This window comes from Caloenas nicobarica, chromosome 8 (genome assembly GCF_036013445.1).
Source record: "Caloenas nicobarica isolate bCalNic1 chromosome 8, bCalNic1.hap1, whole genome shotgun sequence".
NCBI classification, from domain to species: domain Eukaryota; kingdom Metazoa; phylum Chordata; class Aves; order Columbiformes; family Columbidae; genus Caloenas; species Caloenas nicobarica.
Window position 1 is genome coordinate 24,474,775 of NC_088252.1, and position 20,448 is coordinate 24,495,222.

The following is a 20,448-nucleotide window of genomic DNA, read 5'->3' on the forward strand; positions in this document are numbered from 1 at the left end:
GCTGGCCTCCTGCTCGCCCCTCCGTCGGCTGGGACTGTGTTCCCTGCTCGCTGGCTGCGCCGAGGCTACGTCAGCAGATGCAGGGCTGCGCACTCAGCTCCTCTCCTGCACTTTGAACCCTCCAGCCCTTCCTTACCACAAGCCCCAGGCAGTGACCCCCTGTATCCACGTCTCCCCAGAGTCCCATTAGTCCGTGTGCCAAAGCTCTCATTAGCGGGATGGGAGCCAGGCAGAGGTCGGGAGATCAGGAGAGGGGTTATGGATGCTCTCGCACATCTGGGGACGGAGCCAGCGGTCCACATGCCCCAGGTGCTCCTTGCTGTTGACCCTGAGAGGTGGGTCAGCGCTCAGGACTGTGTGTGCGGTCCTGTCAGGGTTGCTGGGACCAGAGCAAAGCCCAATTTCACGTGCACTTTTTGGCTTATGGGGGGATTTGCAGAGAATGGAGGAATTTGGCTCTGGCAAGCTGTTGCTTGCCCCAGTAAGGTCTGCCTGGGTCCCCCTGCCACCACAGCTTGCCAGCACTGAATGCTGTCTCTCTTTTCTCCTCCAGAAAAGCTTAAATGAAACATTTGGTGCTGACAAATACTCCGAAGCCAGGAAAGAAGTGCTGACCAACATGTTCTCCAGGCCCATGCAGGTGAGAATAGCACCGTGCTGTCGGACGTGTCTGGCTGTATCTGTCTGCTTGGCTCCATCTTCACCATTAAAAATAGTTTTTGTGAAGCATCTGCCTTTCCATGTTTCCATAGCACAGCATCTTCCGAGGGAAGCCCTACCCCACAGGGAAAAGGGACACGTTCCCAAAATGGTCTCTCTGCTGTGGCCTGCTTATCGCTGCAGGAATGAATCATCACTCATTTGACTGTCACTCTTCTAATTAACTTATTTGCTCCATTTACTCATTAGCAGTTGCCTGAAGTCTTTCTGTACTTTAGTGACTTAATGCTTGTTTGCAAGTGGGACCGGGGACTGAAGCCGTTCAGTAAGTCACCCCCTCATGTATGTGTCCAGCTCAGGAGTGCTGCTTTGTAAAATCCAAGGAGTGTCCTCTGGAGCAGGCTCTGTTGTCCCAGGTCCCCTGTCCTGCTGTGGCTTGTCCTGGTCCCTTCTGTCACATCTTCCTTTTCTGGTGGAAGGTGCTAACAGGTGACTTCACTGGTGACATGCATTCCCTGGGGTCCCTCTCTGGTCCTGCTGACTGTGGCACAAGCCTGGGCTTTGTCAGCAGCAGCACTCAGAGCAAGCCTGACTGTGGGCCAGGACGGATGAGCAAGGAGAAGGTGGCTTGGTTCTGCAGCGGCACGAAGGAGGAGATGAGCTTTTTGGGACCCACTGACTTGCTGAGATTTTGCCTCTTTGGTCTCCCGAGGCTGTGGTCAGAGAGGTGGCGGGTGTGCTTTGAGGTACCTCCCAGTGGCTTTGGTTATGGCTTAGCCCTGTGAACACGTTAGATCTGTATGCGAAAGAGGCATCAGGATTTTGGGGATGAGGTCTTCTGCAGAGTAGATACCAGACAGAGAGTTTAGGCGAAAAGAAGGAGGAACTTTTAAAGGAGATATTCCATGAGATGTGATTTTGGCAGGAACTAAACTCGTTTTGTGGTCAGAAGACCAAGGTGCCCGTGTGTTCAGGTGTGCTGTGCAGTCCGCTTGTGCCTGGCAATCCTGCTGTCTGGCACACTCCCAGTTTACAGCGGAGCCCATCAGCCCCGCAGAGCAGCCTGGCTCTGGGTGCTGAGCAGCGTTCCCGTCTGCCGGTGTTCCCTGGCAAGATGGCACTGCCATGCGTGGTGGGGCGCTCTCATTATTGGAAGTGGTGCATGAGCCAGAAGCAGCAGAAATCTGTCTTGATCCTGGGGTGAGCTTATGCAGTTGGCCATTTGCTGAACGGTTGTTTAGTTTGTAAATGGAGTTTCAGACTCACCCAAGACTGTCCCCTCCCGTGTTGAGGGCTGTTCCTGATGTGCTTACGGCGGTGGATCCATATGACCTCGTCTGTAAGGAAGGACCACGGCGCTGTGGAGACTTTCTGTGGCCTCTGGTCCTTGACCACAGTCACTGCAGGGTGGACTCAGAGTTCCCCAAAATCCTGAGCAGTTCAGATACCCACCGTTGTTCCCGCAAAGCACAGGCAGTGCAAAGCCATGTCAGAGCCCCTCAGAAAGGGCAGACAGCTACTGAGTGGAGGGAACTTTCCCTGCAAGGAGGATTTTTTGCTCTTTGCCACCAGCAAATGGGAGAATCGGCCCCATCCTGCCCGTGTCCCCAGACACCGCGGTCCCTCCCCGGGGAGAGGACAGATCTGAGTGCTGGCAGCTGCAGAGCACAGCCAGGCAGGGCCTGTGCCGGTGTCGAGGGCTGGGCCACCACTCTGACAGATGGCGTGGGGACCGTGAGCCCAGGGCACGGGGGAGTCACCCGTATCCCTGCACACATCTCAGCTCCTGGTGATAAAGCTGGTGTTTCAGGGACAAGGCTGCAGTTAAATCAGCCAAAACGAGCCGCCCACAGGCAACCCATGGTCACGCCATGCCTGTGTCTTCTATCTTTTCTTCATCAAGACATCAGCCTCTTGGAGGAGAGAGATAGGAAGCAACTGGTAACACGTGTGTCTGAAGGAGTGCCTGGATTGCCATGCCAGGAGCCTCGTAACAGATGAAGGAGCAGCGACATATCATTTTTCAGGGGCTCAGTCACTCGGGGATTTAATCTGTCCGTGAGAACAAAGCTGCCCCTGGTTGGCTGGGGCTGATTTATTTCCAGGCTCCTCGCAGTTCTCTGGGGATTGCAGCAAACCCTGGAGATTGGAGACCACTTGTGAGTCAAATCTGTTAATGAGAAAACATCTGCTTTATGCCAGTGTCCCTGGGTAGCGCTGTCAGGGTGGCAAAGACAGGTATCAGATACGTGTTGGACTAGGTTCCCTGCAGTGTATAACCTTACCACAGCCCAGAGAGTACATTTGCTGTGCTACCCAGGCTGATGCCAACCTCAGCGAGGGTCATGAGCTGCCAGTAGAGTGTCAAAAATGGTGCTGGACGCAGCAGCAGCTGGGTTTGGCCAGCACACCCATCAGGAAGAATTGCCCCAGCAAGCAGCGCAGGACCTGCAGCAGCTTTTCTAACTTAAGAATGAGCCTTTCCCAGTGGCTTTCTCACAGCAAGGATTTTTGACCTGTGCTGTCAAATGGGTACGTTCTGTTCTCCGCCTGCCTGGCACTGCGGAGACCTTCCCCTCCTCTGCCCAGGAGCCTGGCATAGGTGCTGTAACCCCTGTAATTTCATGCTGTCTGTCTGCACAAGGGCACTCGTCTCCTGCAGCAGGCTCCAGCCCTCGGCATCTCTCCCTGCCCGACCGCACAGAGCCTCGTTCGGTGGGAGCCGAGCTAATTGAGTGGAGACCGTGCTTCACGGAGTCCATCAGAAACAATTTAATTCTGGGTTGTGGAAATTGGCAGCTGCCACAGCTCCTATCCCAGCTCTTGGGTCTCATAATAAGGCCGGGACTGATGCTGCTTTTTTTAACCTGCTCTATTTACTTGCCCGGATCAGTGCGTTGCTGCTCAGCAGGAGCTGGCTGTGCCGCTGGGCTGGAGAGTGGAGGATACAGCTGCCCAAACCGTGGATCCCAGGACGGCTCCGTAATCAGAGCTGGCTACTCCTGTTTTCTTTCAATCACTTGCTCTTATTTTTAAACGGGTTCATTCAATCGCCACTGTGCCGTGACCCCACCACAACCCCCCTGACCCGCACAGCCTTCCCTCCCCGCCTGGGCTCCGGACCCTTGTTTTCTCAGCCCTCAGGGCTGGTGTTTCACTGATGTAAAAATAAAAGCTGTAACATGTGGGATAACAGGGACAGCGCAGCCGGGAGAGGTTCCGGCTGAAGAGGCTGTGGGGCCATGGCAGCCCCAGTGTTGCTTTAGCCAGGCGGCCCAGACGCTCAGCTTCCCAGCTGTCGTGGTGGGACGGAGCAGCAGGGGTCACAGCGGGGAGTGGGGGAGGCCCTCATCCCAGCCCCTCTCCCAGCCCCCAGTGCTCTCCAAGCAGGTGCAGTGGGTGTTTGGAGCCTGCAGCTGGACCCAGAGCATCCGTGGCAGGACAGGGCAGTCCAGGCTCTCCTTCCCCTTGATGACAGGTGGATGGTGAATGAGCCCTGAATCCTGAGCAGAAGCAGGAGGCTGCTTAAACCCACATGTGATGTGAAAGCTGGTGCAAGCCACGGGGCCAGCCGGAGTCAGCAGCTCCCTGCAGCGGCTTTTTCTCCGTTGTCTGTGCTCTAGGTCCTGCAGCACCCACCTTGTCCCTGCACAGCCCAAACGGAGCAGCAGGCGAAGGGCCATTGCCTGCTGGAACTCTGTCTCGCAGACACAGACCCCTCCAGCCTCGCGCAGGGTCCCGCCACCATCCTCGCTCACCCCTTTCCCTCTCTTCTCACCCCTTCCAGATGGCTCTCTACTTCTGCACTGGCGTCCTGGAGGACGAGACCCTCTTTCGCCACTACGCCCTGAACGTGCCCTTTTACACCCACTTCACCTCGCCCATCCGCCGCTATGCAGACATCATCGTGCACCGGCTCCTCTCCGCCTCGCTCGGTGGGTGCTGCGAGGGCGGGGGGTGGCTCCCTGGTCCCTGCCTTGCCTGACACGGGTGCTGGTGCTTGGGGGCTGCATCCCACGGGGCAGCTCCGTGGCACATAGGTGCCCTCAGCTAGCAGGGACATGGAGCTGGGCATCTGGGTGGGGGCTGCCAGGGGCTGGCTGTGGAGCAGGAGGGAGCATAGGCACGTCATTGTCACGTGTCCCTTTCCCAGGTGCCAGCTCCCCCGTCAAGATGAAGAAAGAGGCCATCCAGAAACAGGCAGACCACTGCAACGACAGGAAGATGGCTTCCAAGAGGGTGCAGGAGCTCAGCGCTGATCTCTTCTTCGCTATCTTCGTCAGGGTGAGAACCAAGACTATCTTTTCCTGAGGCATCTCTGGATTTCCCCATGAGGCCTCAGCCTAGATGCCACCAGGCAGAGGGCTGCATGGCCAGGGGGAAAGCAAAGAGGGGACACACTGAGCGACTGTCACCACCAGAGCTCCAAGACCTGGTGACATTGGCTCCCCTTGGGGATGGCTGGATGGGCAACACTAGTGTAATGACGGCTCTGTCTCTTTGCAGGAGTGCGGTCCTCTGGAGTCAGAGGCCATGGTGATGGGCGTCCTGAATGAGGCCTTTGATGTCCTGGTACTGAAATTTGGAGTCCAGAAGCGCGTCTACTGCAATGTAAGTACCTCACACTGAAAGTGCCAACACCGCCTCACCAGAGAGGGCTGCCACAGCCTGACATCACTGGGGGCAGGGGCTGCCCTGGTGCCCTTGTGTGCCAGCCCCGAAGCTGGCAGAGCTGCTCTGGAGCCTTGCTGGGGTTTCCCCTCGGCCCCGAGCAGGTACAGGGGGCTGGGAGGTCTGGAGCAGCCCAGTCTCTGAGAACCACCTTCTCTCCCTGCTATGTGCTGGGGCGGATCTAGTCTAGTTAAAAGGGAATAAAGGCAGACTCAGGGGGACAGAAAGCAACAAGGAGCTGAAGCGAGGAAAGGGAGAGAGGCTGGTTTTCATTTCATTTAATCAGACAGTATTTCTGAGGCTGTGACAGCAGCACTGTAGGCCAGCACCCGCGGTTAGTGACAGCATCTTCTCTTAATAACCTGGTTATATGGCTGGCAATGACATCTTTAAACAGGACATATAGCGTGATATACAGGCTGTTTGTGTATCGCAGCAGCCCCTGATTTACGTGCTAGGCTTAGGCTCGCGGGCTGCTGCATCCTGGGTGTTAAAGAGCTGTGGAGGCAGCGTGCTGGGCAGGAGCAGCGTCATCCCCGTCCACAGGTGAAGTGGAGGGGCAGAGCTGAGCAGAGGGGTGTTGTCAGGGCCACGGGCTGTTCCCAACACTCTCCCTGCCCACAGGCATTGCCCTTGCTGGGCTTCCACTTCCAGAAGGTGGGGAGGAAGCCGGAGCTGACGCTGATGTGGGAGCCAGAGAAGCCGGAGCAGGAAGCTGTGCCCCAGGTAAGACCCCCCAGTGCAGGACAGGCTCCCAACACCACGGGGCTGGCGTGGAAACTGTGTACAACATGTGAATCCTGAGGTCTCCTCAGGGACAGGTCTGGGAGGCAGGACTGGCTCACACGCTGTCGAGTCCTGCTGTCCCTCTGTGTCCGCTCCCCAGCAAGCCCGACCTCAGTCTCAGCCTCCTCTCTCATCCAGCCCCGCTCCATCCTATCGCTGCCCCTGCATCTGACCCCTCCACGGCCTTCAGACTCTGCCCTGCCTCCCAGTTCAGTTTCCTTCAAGAACTGAATTAACATGCTGTTTACTTCCTTCTTCCGGATCATCAATTAAGATGTTAAGATCAGGCCCAAGGCAACTCCCGCTGAGACCCTTCCCCCATCCTGGCATTCCTTGCACTGGCACAGCCCTTCCTTCAGGTTTCCATCCCCATGACAGGGTTGAGACCCAATTAGGAGGAATTTTTTAAGTCAGACTTCGTGAGATGCAGTGTCAAATGGTTTAACAGCATCTAGAAATCTTTCTCTTGTGTCCCTGTCATCTATTAACTTGGTAACTCAATCAAAGGGAGCAATCGCATTTGTCTGGCTTGATTAAGTGGTGCTTCTTTGCCAACTTCTGTCTGGCGTTGCTGTAAAATCACAGCTGTGTTGACTGCGGTGATCCCTGCCTGCTGCCTGGGCGGGGATGGGAGGGCTGGATTCCAACCTGCTCCGCTCCGAGGGCTCTGCACTCCAATCTCATTTCCAACCAAGCCCAGCACAACCCATCCTTGTCCACCTAGGGCTGGATGAAAACTACTCCTGATGCAGGGCCGGGCTGACCTGGTGCGATGGTTGTCCTGGGGAGTCCTCTCCTTCCCAGGGGAGATGATGCAGCCAGAGCTGACTGCTGCAGGCATTTCTGCAGCTCTCCCTCCCTGCCTTTGAAGCTGAGCTTTTCTTTCTCAGCTTGGCTCAGAGAAGCCCCCTGGACACGGCCCACAGTGGCCTCGGTTCCTCCTTTCTTACAGGAGCGGGTATCACTTACACCCTAGCAGGGACCCGCATGAAAAATGACGCCCCAGCATGAGCAGGGCCCATTTTGGTTAAGCAAATACTCAGCAATAGAGGAAACTCCTCAATGAACCCTCCACGCCTCCTAAGAAAACACCGGAGCCCTCCCCTGGGAGCAGGCTCTGAGCTGTCCTCCAAGCCAGCGGATCCCCGAGTCGATAAATCTCCAGCCCCGGGATGAGCCGGCTCCCATGCTGAACCGTGGGAGATGTCACCTGGACACCCTGTGGCACTGAGCCCCCCCTGCACCCTGCCTGGCCCTGGCGCTTGGCTTCTGCTTCCCGATTTGGCTCAGCCCCCCGTGGGCAGCAGGAACTCAGGGCGGGCTGGCTGCGGGGAGCTGTGCGGGGTTCTGGGCTGGCCGGCCCTGCCATGGACAGGAGGTGTTGCCCCCATCCCTCCCCCAGCTCCAGGAGACGGCCGCGGGCCTCAGTGGGCATTACTCAGGGCTTGAGTATGAAGTGGATCTAGGAATCGGGGGATTGCATGCAAGATTGTGCTGTTCTCCAGTGATTCAGCAAAGGGATGAGGCAGGATTGCTAAGGGAGAGCCCTGATAATCCCCATTGGAGCCCTCCGCATGTGGGGGGCTGCCCCGTAGCCACTGACCCATGTGTTCCTACCAGCTGTGCAGGGGACTGGTGCTAGACAGCCAGCAGCTACCTGGGCAGCTGTCTGCAAAAGGATTTCCCTGTGGTTTGCTCCTTGTTGGCTGCTTTGGTATGTTTATGTCTCAACGAGATTCTCCTGCTCTGAATGATTGATCTGGAGCGACTGGTGCTGGATGAGCTGGGAAGCGTTTGACAAGGTTATGCCAGTGGCTCCGTGCCCGCTTCTGTGGGCCAGCCCTGAGCAGATGGCCCCGTCCAGCCCTGCTGTAACACAGGGTTTGGGGATGGGCTCCAGCAAGTGAAGCCCCCAAATGCCCAACCATGGCAGCCCCTTCTCGGTGTCCCAGCCAGCCCGTTAACTGTGCCTCACGGACAGACCTGGTAGATGCTTTGTGCTTCTAATCTGCATAATCGCACAGAGAGATGGAGTCAGAGGAGTGGGGAGGTGGCGGTACATTCCTGAACAGGAGGGATTGATTTTCTGGGGTCTTTAGTCCCTTGCACCTGTCTCATCCGTTGTGCTCCCTTCCCAGGTCTCCTCTAGCTGTGTGGGCATGGGGAGGTTGTTCCCTCCTTGCGGGATGCTAACAAAATGCTCATCATCATGTGGAAAACCTTCCTCTCTGCAGCTTGCTGCTGGCACTTGGCCAAGTTGCTTCATTAAGGGATGATGTGCATTCTGCAGCTGGAGAAGGGAGACTTGGGCAGGTTTTAGGGGAGGTCGGGACCCAAGCCAAGGGCACAGTCACCCACACTCCTTCCCAGATTGTGCAGAGAACAAGACCAGGGCCTGATCTGGTGGAATAAGTGAGGATGTTCTGGGGGGCTTATTTAGGTCAGTTTGGGATCCCTGGCTGGCTTTGCAGCCCAGCGGTGCTGCCTTTGAAGATGCTGCATCCAGCCCTAGCCCTGGGAACACCCTGGACCCCAGCAGAGCTGTCTGCAGCCATCCGGCCCCATTCCCCAGCTCCCAATGGGTGCCAGCATGGCTCTAAGCGAATCCTGGTCTGATGCCAAGCCACCTGAAAAACCCTCTTCTCTCTGTCTTTCCCTCCATCACTGAAGGTGATCACCATTTTCACGTTGGTGGAGGTCGTGCTGACGTCGGATGGCGCCCCACTCAAGTACAGCGCCCTGCTCAAGAGACCGAGCTCGGAGAAGTGAGCAGCCCAGGCTGGGTGCGCTCCCCGCTGCCGACGTTCGCTCACCTCCCAGGCCCTGCACCGGCACCCACCGGGGACAGAGGGAACCCACGAGGAGTTTGGGGTTGGGAGTTTTAAAAGAGCAGCTGTTTGATTTTTGGTTTGAATTTTAACTGCGTCTGGGAGTGGGGCTCAGGGTTTTGCCCCAGGCAGAGAATTTCTACTCTCAGATATTTTTAGTTTGAGGCTTGCTTTTTTTTTAAGGCAGTGGTGTCCATCCCCAGCCACCTTGGGTGCCCGTGGTGAGGGCCAAGCGGGGATGCGTGTCCTCAGGACTGGAGAGGAGCTGACTCCACCATCCTGGTTGAGATGCAGTGGGATGCGGCTGTGGGGCCGTGCAGGAGGGTTGCTTTGCAGGGTTGTGTGTCATGTAATAAAAGCTGGGTCAGCAGCCACGTGAGGATCTCGTGCACGTTTTATTTTGTCTCCTCTGCATTCCTCTGGTTGGGAATCCCAGCAATAACTCCTCTCCCAGGCAGCCCTGTGCCTTCCCCTGCCTGTCGCTTCCCAGGCGCTGTGAAAGCCTCCCCCAGCCCTGGGATGTGCTCAGCCGTGGCGCGGGGGATTGGGTGGACGTCTGCTCCTGTGCAGCCTGTCCCTGGTGGCAGTGGCTGCTCCGGCAGCATCTGCTTCATCACGTCCAAGGGGACAGGCAGCCAGAAGTGGCAGCTGGTGGAGGGATTGATGTCTGGCGAGGGGTGGATCCATCGTGCCGTGCAGGGAGGGGACCCTGCTTCACTCTGCCTCATGAGTGGTGGCAAACATGGCCTCGGCATGGACAATCTGCCCTTTGCAGGAGCCAGGAGATGGAGAAACCCGGGCTGCCCCGCTCAGGATGGGGGATTGGGACATGGGGCAGGTCAGGGCTGGGCACAACCCACTCCCCGGGAGCTGGCAAGCCATGAAAGCCATCAGGGTCATCTGCAGTCCCCGGTGGTTGAGCTGCTGGCACTGTCCTTCCAGGTGACCTGGTGCAACCACGTGTGGATGTCAGCTGTGGACGTGGGACAGGGTGGGAGCAGCCCGTTCATCCCTGGGTCTCCTGCTTCTCGCTGGGTGCTGGCGATGCAGGGCTGTTCGCTGCTGCAGCTGGTACCTCGCTGTGAGCTCTGCTGGCACGGGCTGCCCCAGGGCCTGACAGGCAGCATGTGCTGTGTCCCCTGGGAGAAAGGATCTGAGGACACTGACACCAAAGGCAAGATGTCCTCCCCGCTATCCCTCAGCTCAGTGTCCCCCTCCTCGGGTTTGTCTTGGAGGAGACAAGGCAAATCCAGCCTGTCTGCAAAACCAGCACTTTGCCCTGCGCCCTCCCTGCCGCTCCCCGGGGTCCCACAGCAGCTGCCAGCGTGGGAGCTGGGGGCCCCCAGGTGTCCCGGTCCCCAGGGAGGGACTAAAGGTCCTACCTGGCTGCTGGGGGCAGGGATGGCCCCAGGGAGGGCTGGGGGCCCTGGGCAGGGCCGGGAGATAGTCCCTGAATGTTATCAGCCCATCGTCTCAGCCCTCTGGCGGGAAAGGGCAGGGCCATAAAGGGCTGTCCCCCCACCCTGAACACAGGCAGCATTTGGGGAGGGAGCCGGGGTGAGCAGCATGGGGTGGCCGCTCTCCCCTGGGACATGCCTTCTCCTCTGCCTCCTCGCCCGGCCATCTGCTGCAGCCTCAGGTGACAGCTGGAGCAGGGATGAGTGGTACAGGGGAGTGTGAGCCCTCGGTGGGGGGGCACTGGGGCTGGTGCACTTTTTTGTGGGTCTCTGGGTCTCTGGGGACCCTGTCACCCCCCCGTGGGATACCAGTGAGGGCAAACCCTCCTGGCCGCCTTGGGAGCTTGGGATGGTTTGTGACTCTGTAAGGCTCCTAGGGACGCAGCTCAGAGCAGCTACACTCACCCAGGGGGGAGATGCCCACCCTGCTCCCCTGGCAGGGTTGTCCCCAGGGACCCTCAGGGTGCCCGGTGCCCCCGCATGCCCTTGGCTCTGCTCTCGCCTCCAGACGCTGAGGAGACCCCGGACTACTGGAATGACGGGGCCAGGAGGAGGCTGGAGTCAGCCCTGGCCTTGCAGCCGGCAGCAGGGCGGGCCAAAAACATCATCCTCTTCATGGGTGACGGTGAGTCCTGCGGGTCCCAGCTGGGCCCCACGGCTCCACAGCAGCCAGGGGACGTGGCTGGTGAGAAGATGGGGCTGGCGCAGGTCCCCTCCTCTCCGACTGGCCCCAGGCAATGCCTGAGGAGGGCAGGAACATCCCTGGTGCCCACTCCTTGCCCACCCCGTGGTTCTGTCGTGCCCGCAGGTATGGGGCTGTCCACAGTGTCAGCTGCTCGGATCTACAAGGGGCAACTGGCCGGTGGCTCAGGTGAGGAGAGTGTCTTGGCCATGGAGACCTTTCCCCACATGGCCCTGGCCAAGGTGAGTGGGGCAGCGCTGGGGAGGGGGTGGCCAACCTGCCCCTGCTCAAAACCCCACTGGTGCCTGCTTGCTTCCAGACCTACACCATCGACCGGCAGGTGCCCGACAGCGCCGGCACAGGCACAGCCTACCTCTGTGGGGTGAAGGCCAACGCCAAGACGCTGGGGCTGAGCGGGGCAGCCGTCTACGGCAAATGCCGCACTACCTTCGGCAACGAGGTGGACTCGATCTTGCACCGGGCCAGGCTGGCAGGTACAGGGCAGTGGCGACCCTGTCAGATAGTCTGGCATGGACGGCCATCCCATGCCGTGCAGGGCTGGATGGGGTCTCCATAATCCCGTGCCCGCACCGCAGGCAAGTCGGTGGGCATTGTGACGACCACGCGGGTGCAACACGCGTCGCCTGGCGCAGCCTATGCCCACTCAGCCAGCCGGAGCTGGTATGCCGACACCAACATGCCCAAGGAGGCCTTGCGGGATGGCTGTAAGGACATCGCCTACCAGTTGGTGCACAACACAGACATCAATGTGAGCCATGGAGTGGGCATGGGAGGGAGGGGACACCAGGGCTGTTGGGAGGGTCTGCTGAGCTGCAGGGCTGTGGTGGTGCCGGTGGCAGCTCCTCACTCCCTGGCAGGTGATCCTGGGCGGTGGGCGGATGTACATGACTCCCAGGAAGACTCCAGACCCCGAGTACCCAGAGGACCCGTCTCAGAACGGTATCAGGAAGGACGGCCTGGACTTGATTGCCGAATGGCTGAGTGCCAAGCAGGTACCGTGCCAGGGTGCAGGACATGTGATGCCGGGCACGGGACATGTGCCATTGGCACCGGCTCTGTTATCGCTGGCAGGGTGCCCGCTATGTCTGGGATAAGAAGGGCCTGGACGCAGTCGAGGATGACTCTGTGAGCCACCTGATGGGTGAGAGCATCACTGGCCCTGCCTCTGGCACTGTCTCCTCATCCTCCCCGCTCCTGAGGAGCTGGTGGGGACACAGAGCAGCCCCAGCATGAACGCGTCCTGCCCCACTCCCCCAGGCCTCTTCGAGCCCAAGGACATGAAGTACGAGCTGAACCGCAACGCCTCCACAGACCCCTCCATCGTGGAGATGACGGAAAAGGCCATTCGCATCCTGCGCAGGAACCCCAACGGCTTCTTCCTCTTCGTGGAAGATGAGTAGCCCCGATGGGCAGCGTGGCTGGAGCGGCGCTGGGATGCGGGTCTGGGAGCAGGTGGGTGTTCCGGGGAAGCAGGCAGGGCTGACGGCCGCGTTCCCCGTGCAGGCGGCAGGATCGACCACGGCCACCACAGCGGCCGGGCCAAGCAGGCGCTGATGGAGGCCGTCATGCTGGACCGGGCGGTGGCGCGGGCGGGCGAGCTCACCTCCCCCGCTGACACCTTGACCGTGGTGACGGCGGATCACTCCCACGTCTTCACCTTTGGGGGCAACACGCTGCGTGGCACCTCCATCTTCGGTGGGTCCCCAGGAGGGGCGGGGAGAATCCCTGTTCCCACCTCCCCCTTTTGCTCCCACCGGAGGCTGAGCTGTCCAAGGCAGGGGTTGGGCAGAGGTACCTGTATGGGACAGGAGTGACCAAGTGTTTCCCTGTGCCAGGGCTGGCCCCCAAGAAAGCCAAGGACAAGCGGGCATACACCAGCATCCTCTATGGCAATGGTCCCGGCTACAGTATCCACAACGGGGGCCGCCCGGCTGCCAGCCTCCCTGCCGCAGGTAGGAGCCTGGGGGGCACAGGGTGGCGGGGCAGCATCCCCTGAGCACGGACACTGGGGCTGCACGGGATCCCGGTGCCACCATGTGGTTCAGGAGTCACTTGGGTGGGACTCACCCTCGTGCCCGGGTAATGGGAGCTGCACCCCCCAGCCCTACAACGGGTAGGGGAGCCTGCTGCCCCCAACACCATTTCTCCTGCCCGCCCTGCAGAGGACAAGGACTACAGGCAGCAGGCAGCCGTGCCCCTGGAGACGGAGACCCACAGTGGGGAGGACGTGGTGGTGCTGGCCCAGGGCCCCATGTCCCACCTCTTCCACGGGGTGCAGGAGCAGCACTACCTCGCTCACGCCATGGCCTACGCCGCCTGCCTCGAGCCATACGCCACCGGCCCCCAGTGCCAGGCAGCACGCAGGGCATCTTATGGCACCCAGTGCTCCCCACAGCCCCTGCTCGCCCTCCTGGCCCTCTGCATGGCTGCCCATATGGTGGGGGGCTGAGAACCCCTGGCTGAGCCCCACTTCAATCCAGGCTGCCCAACCACTCCCTGAGCCATCCCCAGCTGCCACATCAAGGGTCTTGACAGCCAGGTCCACTGTGGCCAGGATCAAGGGATGAAATAAAGCATAGGTTGTTTGTCTTCATCTGTCGTGCGAAGGTTTGCAGTGGCAGCGGTCACCTCTTAAGGCGCTGCCCTGTGACTCACTTTCCCCAGATGGTTGTGATTTCCAGCTCCCCACCCCAGGACCAACACTGGAGGCATTGGGGTGAAGGAGGTTATGAAGTGTGGGCGAGGGGAGTCCATGTCCCTCCCAGCTTTGACAGGCACAAGGGTTCATACCTTACCAACAGGGAGCAAAGTTTTAGTCCACATCAGTGGAACGCACTGGGCAGAGATAAGGTCTACTCAGGGCACGAGTGAACCCAGGTGATCCCAATACCCCTGTTGCCCCAGGTCTGATGCTCAGTGCTGTCTGCAGCACCCCAGGCCAGGGCATCCCCCTGTCTGGCATTGCAGCACTGCAGCCAGGGTGGGCAATGACATCTGCCAGGTTCTGCCCATCCTCTTGCCCTCCCTGACATCTATTTCCACCCCAAATCTCTCTGTCCACCCAGCAGCAATAAGATGATGTGCCTGAGGAAGTGCCTGAGCCCAGCCCCATGGCCTTTGTGCTGGCTGGCTGGCAGGACACCAGGCTATCAGAGACATGCCGAAACCCTCCACACACCCTGTGTGGGCTGGTCCTGGTCCAAAGTCCCTCCCCAGATCTATTAAAATTGTGGACAATGCCAGTGACATTGGGCTACCGGATCTCACCATGCAGCTCCTGGCACCTCTCACCCTCTGCCTGGGCCTCTGGGCAGGGCTCAGCGCTGCTGTCATCCCAGGTGGGGATGAGGATGGGGATGGGTGCCCAGCCTGGCTGGGCACAGGGAGGGTTTGGGAAGGGGAGCAGGGGCTGCCTGGCTCTGCAAGGGTTAATGGGGGTTATCCCTGCTTTTCTGGAGACCTTGAGACTGGGGGACCAGGTTCCTGCTTTTTTCTGGGCTAGGACTCTGGGGGGAGTGCCTATAGCCTCCCGCCACCACGGATTTGGCCCCATCCCAACACTCCCATCATGTCCCTTTTTGCTACCCCAGCACCCTTGGCCCAGGCAGTGGGTCCGAGCCCGAATGGCCTTTCCCCACCCCAAACTGCACCCTGACCCACTAGGTCCCAGTCAGAGGGGATGCCCAGGGATGTGGGTGGCCCAGGGATGATGTGGGTGGCCCAGGGATGATGTTGGTGCCCCAGGGATGATGTTGGTGCCCCAGGGACACGGGTGCTGACAAGCTGAGACTGACGGGTGCTGCCTCATCCCAGTGGAGGAGGAGAACCCGTCCTTCTGGAACAATCAGGCCGCCGCAGCCATCCGGGCCTCCTTCAACATCCAGCCCAGGACAAGCGAAGCCAAAAACCTCATCATCTTCCTGGGGGATGGTGAGTCCCACTGGCACCCGTGGCGGGCAGGCTGGTGTCACTGCTGCCCGAAGAGCTGGATGCAGGGAGGGCAGCCAGTCCAAAGGGTGACCGGGGCCTTCTCTCCTCGCTCAGGATTTGGCGTTCCCAGCATCACAGCCACCCGCATCCTAAAGGGTCAGCAGGAGGGACATCTGGGCCCCGAGACCCCCCTTGCCATGGATGCTTTCCCCTATGTGGCTCTCTCCAAGGTAAATCCCCACCACACTGGGCATGGGGCAGGGTGATTTTGGGCTGCTGGGACCAAAGCGCTGCTCATGGGGCTGCTGGCACGGAAGCACCCCAGGGATGCGCTTACAGGGTGCACGGGGTCCCTGCCCATCCTACACTGGGCCTTGGGGGAGGGAATGAGCATGGCAAGGGGTGCAGGGGGAATGGGGGCCCCCTGCCCGGTGCTTCTGCCAACCACCCCCACCCTAAGCCTCGTACATGTCCTCGGCAGACGTACAGTGTGGACCGTCAGGTCCCTGACAGCGCAGCGACGTCCACAGCCTACCTCTGCGGGGTGAAGGGTAACTACAAGACCATCGGGGTGAGCGCGGCCGCCCGCTACCAGCAGTGCAACACAACCTTCGGCAACGAGGTGATCTCGGTGCTGGAGCGAGCTCGCAAAGCTGGTAATGTGGAACACGAGGCAGCAGGGCTGGCCAGGCTGGGGGAACCCCCCAGGGACAAGGGGCATCACACTGCGGGGCTGCCCCACCGTGAGCATCCTGGGGCTCAATGGTGGGGGACCCCATGGCCTGCCCTGGTCACCCTTCATGGAGTCTCATGGGTGGGGGGATGGCAGGGAAGGCGGTGGGCATCGTGACAACATCGCGAGCGCAACATGCATCACCCTCGGGGACCTATGCCCACGTGGTGGATCGCAACTGGTACGCGGATGCCAGCATGCCTGCGGAGGCCCGGAGCCAGGGCTGCAAGGACATCGCCTGGCAGCTGATCCACAACGTCGACATCAACGTGAGTGACCATCGCTGGGGCTGGAGCAGGGACAGACCCTCTCTGGCCACCCCCGCTACTGATGTGCCCATCTTGTCCCCTCCAGGTGATCATGGGGGGTGGTCGGATTTACATGACCCCTGCAGGAACACCGGACCCCGAGTATCCCACCGATGAGTCAGCGAGAGGGATTCGCGAGGATGGGAATAACCTCATCAACATGTGGCTGGAGGCACGGCAGGTGGGTGACAGATGGTGGGATGGTCCTCTGCCCACCAGCCCCAGGCACAGGACTGTACCTCCATTGACCCAAGCCCGGGATTTGTTCACAGGGTGCCCGCTATGTCTGGAACAGGACAGAGATGCTGGCTGCTGCTGCCGACCCCAACGTGAACTATTTGATGGGTAACAAATGTCTCACATGCTGGGACCCAACAGCCACTAGGACACGTGCAAGTGCTGAAGCTGTCCCCACCGTGTCCCCTCCCAGGTCTCTTTGAACCCATGGACATGGAGTATGATCTGGTGCGTGACCCCACCCTGGACCCGTCACTCGCCGAGATGACAGAAGCAGCCATCACCATCCTGAAAAGGAACCCCAATGGCTTCTACCTCTTTGTGGAAGATAAGTCAGGGCCGGTGTCCTCGGGGTGGGCAAGAGGGGAGTCCCGCATCCCAGGGTTGGGGTAAGTGTTGGGGTGCTGCTGGTGGTCCCCAGCCCACCGCGGGCGCCCGTCTGCAGGCGGCAGAATCGACCACGGCCACCACGAAGGGGCAGCCCAGAAGGCGCTGACGGATGCGGTGGCGTTTGACCGGGCCATCGAACGGGCGGGCAACGTGACAGATGAGGCAGAGACCCTGACTGTCGTCACCGCCGACCACTCCCACGTCTTCTCCTTTGGTGGTTACACCCTGCGCGGCTCCTCCATCTTCGGTAAAGCTCTGCCCGGCTGCTGAGAGCGGGACACGGCCCCGTGCTGGGCACTGCCAGCTCTGGGTGTCCTGGCTGCAGCCAGAGGGGTGACACGGGGGTTTCTTCGCTGATTCCTCCTCTCCATTGCCCTCTCCCCAGGTCTGGCTCCCAGCACAGCTGCTGATGGGAAGAACTACACATCCATCCTCTACGGGAACGGGCCAGGCTATGTGGCTGGCAACCGGACTGACGTAGATGAAGCCACAGTCAGTGAGTGCACGGGGACCGTGGCCGGGTGGTGGGATGGGGCCAGGTGCCCCTGCAGCTCCCCTCACCCACTTCTTGCCCTCTCCAGTGAATTTCAACTACACGCAGCAGGCAGCTGTGCCCCTCAAATCCGAGAGCCACGGTGGTGAGGATGTGGCCATCCTGGCCAAGGGCCCCATGGCTTACCTCTTCCACGGGGTGCAGGAGCAGACCTACATCGCCCACGTCATGGCCTACGCCGCCTGCCTCGAGCCCTACACTGACTGTCGCCAGCGCAGCTCTGCCACTGGCTCTGCCGCCAGCACCCACGCCGTCCCCCTGCCCCTGCTCCTGCTCCTGCCCACCCTCCTCCTGTCCCTCTTCCACTGACCCCACAGCCCTGGGGCACCCCACGGGCCCCCCTCCCCATGGCCGCAGCACCCATAGGTGGCTGGCAGCTCTTTGGAGCATCCCTGGTCCTGATGCAGCAGCGGGGCACCGGACCCCAGGCACAGGGGGACCCTAAACTCCTGCTCAGGTTGCTCAGTGGTTAATAAACATGGGTTGTGACACTGGTGAGACAGGGCTGGGGATGCTCCCTGCTGCTCACCGTCCCCACGTGTCCCCCAGCCATTGCCTCTTGCACGAACCCGGCGTATCCAGTGGTTTATTGACCAGAAACAGCAGCGAAAAATACAGCGGGCATCCGTGTCCCTGCACTCCTGGGGCAGGCTGGCATCACCTGGCCCTGAGCCCGGCTGGTGTTTTGTCCACCTGCTGCTGGGGCTGATGTGGGGACAGGACGGGGCTGGCACAGGGCGCCAGAGGGGCTATTGGCATAGGGGCCTGCTTGTCTGTCAGCACCTGCAGGTAGATGGACTGGGATCGTTGCTTAATGCACCAGTTCTGCAGGGAGAAAGGACCCCAAGGATCTGGGGATGCAGCATCCCACGTCCCAGCACCCACCAGAACCCGTGGGGTGCTGGCACCCACTGGGGCACGATGACCCTTCTGGCTGCTGGAGCACTAGGGCAGCAATGCCGTGGTTGTGTTTTGTGGTAGGGTCTCCCAGGAGCCTTGTATGTGGTATAGAAGGGTTGGGATAGCATAGGGGTATGTCTGTTATTGTAGGTTCTCCTGGGGTTGTGAGCTGCCTGGCTGCAGGATCATGTGCCTTTTTTACTGTGGGTGTCGGGAGGTGATGAGGGGGACGCGTTTGTTATTGTAGGGTCACCAGGAGCGGTGGTGCTGGGCAGGGTGCTCCTTGAAGGGCTGAGCCCTGTATCCTGCCCTGTGAGCCCCAGCCATGCCCCTGTCCCCAGCCCCTGGGAGAAAGGATCTGAGGACACTGACAGCAAAGGCAAGAAGTCCTCCCCACTATCCCTCAGCTCAGTGTCCTCCTCCTCGGGTTTGTCTTGGGGAAGACAAGGCCAATCAGGCCCAACGTGGCTCAACCTGTCTGCAAAACCAGCACTTTGCCCTGCGCCCTCCCTGCCGCTCCCCGGGGTCCCACAGCAGCTGCCAGCGTGGGAGCTGGGGGCCCCCAGGTGTCCCGGTCCCCAGGGAGGGACTAAAGGTCCTACCTGGCTGCTGGGGGCAGGGATGGCCCCAGGCGGGGCTGGGGGCCCTGGGCAGGGCTGGGAGATAGTCCCTGAATGTTATCAGCCCATCGTCTCAGCCCTCTGGCGGGAAAGGGCAGGGCCATAAAGGGCTGTCCCCCCACCCTGGACACAGGCAGCATTTGGGGAGGGAGCCGGGGTGAGCAGCATGGGGTGGCCGCTCTCCCCCACTCCCTGGCAGGCGATCCTGGGCGGCGGGCAGATGTACATGACCCCAGGAAGACTCCAGACCCCGAGTACCCAGAGGACCCGTCTCAGAACGGTATCAGGAAGGACGGCCTGGACTTGATTGCCGAATGGCTGAGTGCCAAGCAGGTACCGTGCCAGGGTGCAGGACATGTGATGCCGGGCACGGGACATGTGCCATTGGCTCCGGCTCTGTTATCGCTGGCAGGGTGCCCGCTATGTCTGGGATAAGAAGGGCCTGGACGCAGTCGAGGATGACTCTGTGAGCCACCTGATGGGTGAGAGCATCACTGGCCCTGCCTCTGGCACTGTCTCCTCATCCTCCCCGCTCCTGAGGAGCTGGTGGGGACACAGAGCAGCCCCAGCATGAACGCGTCCTGCCCCACTCCCCCAGGCCTCTTTGAGCCCAAGGACATGAAGTACGAGCTGAACCGCAACGCCTCCACAGACCCCTCCATCCTGGAGATGACGGAAAAGGCCATTCGCATCCTGCGCAGGAACCCCAGCGGCTTCTTCCTCTTCGTGGAAGATGAGTAGCCCCGATGGGCAGCGTGGCTGGAGCGGCGCTGGGATGCGGGTCTGGGAGCAGGTGGGTGTTCCGGGGAAGCAGGCAGGGCTGACGGCCGCGTTCCCCGTGCAGGCGGCAGGATCGACCACGGCCACCACAGCGGCCGAGCCAAGCAGGCGCTGATGGAGGCCGTCATGCTGGACTGGGCGGTGGCGCGGGCGGGCGAGCTCACCTCCCCCGCTGACACCTTGACCGTGGTGACGGCGGATCACTCCCATGTCTTCACCTTTGGGGGCAACACGCTGCATGGCACCTCCATCTTCGGTGGGTCCCCAGGAGGGGCGGGGAGAATCCCTGTTCCCACCTCCCCCTTTTGCTCCCACCGGAGGCTGAGCTGTCCAAGGCAGGGGTTGGGCAGAGGTACCTGTATGGGACAGGAGTGACCAAGTGTTTCCCTGTGCCAGGGCTGGCCCCCAAGAAAGCCAAGGACAAGCGGGCATACACCAGCATCCTCTATGGCAATGGTCCTGTGCACAGCCTTGCAGTGGGAGCCAGGATCAAGGGATGCAGTAAAACAGGGGTTGTTTGCCTCCATCTGCTGATCGAGTGTTTGCAGTGGTGAATGTCTCCCAAGGTGCTACCCCGTGACTCAGTTTCCCTATGTTGTTGTAGCTGCCAGCTCTCTACCCTCGGACCAGCACTGGATGCACTGGGGTGAATGAGGTGATGAAATGTGGGTGAAGGCATTGCATGTCGCTCCCAGCTTTGACAGGCACAAGGGTTCATACTCACCCAGGAAGGGATGAGCAATGAACAAAGTTTTAGTCCATATCAGTGGATTTATTGCTCCATAAATTGCTGGGCAGAGATAAGGGCTGCTCAGTGTACAAGAGAACCCAGGTGCTCCCAATACCCCTGTTGCCCCAGATCTGATGGTCAGCACTGCCTGTGGCACCCCAG

The 20,448-nt window shown here is 60.2% G+C and overlaps 3 protein-coding genes across 4 annotated transcripts in view; all 3 read left to right on the plus strand.

The window, feature by feature from the left end:
• Positions 1–9,304, plus strand: part of DIS3L2 (DIS3 like 3'-5' exoribonuclease 2) — a 193,069-nt gene extending 183,765 nt beyond the window's left edge. For both annotated transcript variants that reach the window (XM_065640190.1, XM_065640191.1), the window contains 6 exons: positions 554–640; positions 4,448–4,595; positions 4,814–4,944; positions 5,167–5,271; positions 5,956–6,057; positions 8,788–9,304. In XM_065640190.1, coding sequence (XP_065496262.1) covers positions 554–640; positions 4,448–4,595; positions 4,814–4,944; positions 5,167–5,271; positions 5,956–6,057; positions 8,788–8,886 — 672 coding nt within the window. In that variant the 3' untranslated portion in view covers positions 8,887–9,304. The remainder of the gene's footprint in view (positions 1–553; positions 641–4,447; positions 4,596–4,813; positions 4,945–5,166; positions 5,272–5,955; positions 6,058–8,787) is intronic.
• A 1,207-nt stretch (positions 9,305–10,511) lies between these two features.
• On the plus strand, positions 10,512–13,600 carry LOC135991360 (intestinal-type alkaline phosphatase-like). The gene is made up of 11 exons (XM_065639943.1): positions 10,512–10,584; positions 10,911–11,027; positions 11,211–11,326; positions 11,404–11,578; positions 11,681–11,853; positions 11,963–12,097; positions 12,177–12,246; positions 12,363–12,495; positions 12,607–12,800; positions 12,941–13,057; positions 13,270–13,600. Exons 1-11 carry the CDS (start codon positions 10,512–10,514, stop codon positions 13,566–13,568), a joined length of 1,602 nt encoding a protein of 533 aa, XP_065496015.1. The 3' UTR covers positions 13,569–13,600.
• A 770-nt stretch (positions 13,601–14,370) lies between these two features.
• LOC135991328 (intestinal-type alkaline phosphatase-like) lies at positions 14,371–17,729 on the plus strand. Its single transcript, XM_065639839.1, has 11 exons — positions 14,371–14,443; positions 14,919–15,035; positions 15,150–15,265; positions 15,517–15,691; positions 15,865–16,037; positions 16,123–16,257; positions 16,349–16,421; positions 16,507–16,639; positions 16,757–16,950; positions 17,089–17,199; positions 17,285–17,729. Exons 1-11 carry the CDS (start codon positions 14,374–14,376, stop codon positions 17,563–17,565), a joined length of 1,578 nt encoding a protein of 525 aa, XP_065495911.1. The 5' UTR covers positions 14,371–14,373; the 3' UTR covers positions 17,566–17,729.
• Positions 17,730–20,448: the final 2,719 nt, after the last annotated feature.